This window comes from Paroedura picta, chromosome 6 (genome assembly GCF_049243985.1).
Source record: "Paroedura picta isolate Pp20150507F chromosome 6, Ppicta_v3.0, whole genome shotgun sequence".
In the NCBI taxonomy this organism is placed as follows: domain Eukaryota; kingdom Metazoa; phylum Chordata; class Lepidosauria; order Squamata; family Gekkonidae; genus Paroedura; species Paroedura picta.
The window spans coordinates 18,749,826-18,753,041 of record NC_135374.1 but is presented as its reverse complement, the minus strand read 5'-3'; the positions used below and the strand labels follow the sequence as shown (position 1 = coordinate 18,753,041).

General features: G+C 44.2%; 1 protein-coding gene across 1 annotated transcript; it reads left to right on the top strand.

Moving 5' to 3' along the window:
* The first annotated feature begins 1,346 nt into the window (after window positions 1–1,346).
* LOC143840556 (vitelline membrane outer layer protein 1-like) lies at window positions 1,347–3,216 on the top strand. The gene is made up of 4 exons (XM_077344168.1): window positions 1,347–1,517; window positions 2,081–2,178; window positions 2,678–2,859; window positions 3,203–3,216. The coding sequence occupies exons 1-4, from the start codon at window positions 1,347–1,349 to the stop codon at window positions 3,214–3,216; spliced, it is 465 nt and encodes a 154-aa protein (XP_077200283.1).

Here is a 3,216-nt window from a genome sequence, read left to right as displayed (position 1 = left end):
AGGGGAAGACTATTGGAAAATGCTTTGAGACACCTGAGGACTGCTGGGTCACTGCGGCCCATTCCCAGTTCTCTCAGATCTCTCACAACCCCACATACCTCACAGGTTGACTATTGTGGAGAGACGAATGGAAAAGGTTTTGTAAACCGCTTTGAGACTCCTTTGGGTAGTAAGCAATAGGGTTCAAAAATCCGTTCTTCTAAGTAGCAACCATGAAAGAAGCATGTGGGCGCATAACATTTTACCAACAGTGAAATTATGGGAGACAGAAGGAACAGGGTGGACACCTGTGTACTGTGACTACCCCATGTGTATTAGGGCAGAGGGGCATTTTGATGAACGTGGCCTAATTCACACAAGAACGGAAATGATGCAGAACTGGGGGGACTTGGTTGCCATGTAATCTTCCCCTAAGAAGAGTCTCCAGTCTGATTTTCCCTTCACATATCTGAGGACATGGCTCTGGAAAGCTCATCTGTAACCACTATGCCAAAATTCCCAAAGGTCAGTCCTCTCCCACACTCAATGAACATTCCACACCACAGGTTCTTGACACCCATATCTCCACACCCATGCCCTCATTTGCCACCATGCCACTACAACCTTCCACAAAACACACACATTCAACCCCATGCCCTTACAGACTGGATAACTCCTCCCCTTCCTCTTCCCACTGCCAAGCTCTAGCGCCCGTTGTATTCTTGGAGACAACGGGCTTTGCCCCTAGTGTGTGTGTGTATAGAGATAGATAGATAGATAGATAGATAGATAGATAGATAGATAGATAGATAGATAGATAGATAGATAGATAGATAGATAGATAGATAGATATACACACACATACACACACACACACACACACACACACACACACACTAGGGGCAAAGCCCGTTGTCTCCAAGAATACAACGGGCGCTATATATATATAATCATGAGAATATAGCCTCAGAAAGGTGTTGGGGAGCGTTGCCAAGTCTAACAAAGAGAATTGCAGACACTTTTGCTATCTGGTGGTGACAGGGTTCTAAGTTCAGGAACTGGCTGTCTAGAGTTGTGACGGTGGGAGTGATGGATACCGTACCTCAGTTGCATCCTGGGCCAATTGCCCTAGGGCAGTCTTCCCACCAACCAATGTACATCATCATATTGTGATAGTTTAATTGTGTGGAATGACTTAGCTATTCTTCATGAGTTCGAATCAGGGCAAGAACACATTAACATAGTAGCGAATGTGCCTATTTTCCATGAGATTAATCAGGCATGGCACATAACTTCCTATAAATAAGGTTCCTGGTCTCCAGGGCTGTTGCCAACTACCTGTTCCTCTGCTGACTGGAAACTTCGGCATGCCGTTTACCATTGTGTCTGCCTTTTCCCTGCCTCTCTTGTGGTACCTGTGGGGTGTGGAAGCACGACTTTATAACGCTGTTCTCACAGTGCCCAATGGAGGAGGATATGGCACTTGGGGGTCTCGGGAATTCTGTCGAAAAGGGTATGCCAATAGTTTTGCACTGAAGGTAAGCACTCCCTCTCTTGTCTCCTGTGTTCTTCAGGTTCTGCTCTCCATTTCTCAGCCTTACATGGGGAAGCCATCTTGGGTGATATTTAACTTTCTTCTACTCTAGGGTTCCTGCTTTTAAAAGGGTATGCAGTCAAGGTTAGCATTGTCATTAGGTGGCTTCCAGAGAGGTTTAGACTCAGATGAGTCTTGTGTGACAGAAGGTTTGTAGCTTGTTTTGAGGCTGAACTTGTTCAAGGACGGTGTGTTTTAAGTCCCTCAGAAGGGCTGGACTGGATGGCACTCTAAAGTCTCCTCCTGCTGTGTGTGATTCTGATTCTGAATGCTGGCGATGGGAGGCCTTATAGCCTCAAGGTGGTAATTGACTGGATACAGTGGAATTGAAATCCATTTTCCAGTGATGACATTCTGTGAGGACGTTTGTGTGTTTGTGTGTGTGTGGGGGGGGTGGTGGAGGAGAGAAAGGTGGCATTGGCTAAAATGCAGAAAAAGAAATTAGCATACAGAAAAGGCAATTGAGCACCTCTCTATGTTTCCGCCCAACCGTGGGCATGATCCTAGGTACAAAAATACTTGGGACCTATTGGTGATGACACTTCTCTTAATACCATTCGCCTGTTTTGCTCAGATGGCTCATCCATCACATCCTATGACGGACCGTGAGTACTTTATAGTATGTTCTAAAACACGTATTCCCATCTTTACTATCTTTATTGTCCCTTCCTATAATAAAGTATTATATTAGTACTCCACTCCAATTATGAAACAAAGCAAAGACCAAGAGTGGGTAGTTTATCCCTGGCTAAAGGGTAATGAAGATGTGATGAAGGGGAGTCAAGAGGTGACATCACATGCTGTTACAGTACAGTGTTCCTGGTACCTATTAAGAGGAGAGAATTTATTCTTGGAATGTTGGGAGACGTTCCCCCACTGTAAACCCAGTCTTAGTTTGTCATTATTATTATTGTTGTTGTTGTTGTTGATAGGAATCGCCTGTACCAAAGAGAGCACAAATGTTTAGTTTGGCTAATGACAGCAGAGCCGCAAGACATGGATATATAATCCCTTCCCAACCAGTGATTTCAAGGAAAGGAAAATTGGCCACAGACTGACTGTGTAAAACTTCCCACCACAAATTTTTTTTTCATGCTCTGATAGGTATGGAGAGTGGTCTAATAAAAGAAATTGCAAGTCGGGCTTCCTCAACTCATTTGCACTCCGTGTCACACCACCTCAAGGACTTTCTGATGATACAGCAGCAGATAACATCATGTTTACATGCACAGATGGAACAGAAGTGGAAGGAAACGGACACGACTGGGGCTCGTATGGAGAATGGAGTGCGTACTGCCAAGGGCGTGGCATTTGTGGGATGCAGACAAAGGGGGAAATTTTAAGTGGTTATCATATAAGAGATATCACTGCACTCAATGATGTGAAATTTTTCTGTTGCAAGTAAATATTGGCATGTCCTCAATCTGTGTGGTTTCTGCTTCCTTATATTCATTTCTTTCTGTCAGTGTTACTTTGGCCTTCTGTTGTTCTATTGTTCACATTCTTGTGCTTCATCCAGCAATCCAATTGCTCTTCAACCCATTTGTACATGGATTGTATTTCAATCCCACTTTGATATCACCATCAAATGTGTAAGGATGAACCATCTTACCTCAACGTTGGCTGCAGGAAGTGATTCCTAG

Excerpts from the sequence above, each read along its gene's own strand:
- LOC143840556 (XM_077344168.1), top strand. The coding sequence starts at position 1,347 with ATGCCGTTTACCATTGTGTCTGCCTTTTCCCTGCCTCTCTTGTGGTAC. Across the intron at positions 1,518-2,080 it reads CCAATAGTTTTGCACTGAAG|GTACAAAAATACTTGGGACC; the intron begins GTAAGCACTCCC and ends GCATGATCCTAG. Across the intron at positions 2,179-2,677 it reads ATCACATCCTATGACGGACC|GTATGGAGAGTGGTCTAATA; the intron begins GTGAGTACTTTA and ends ATGCTCTGATAG.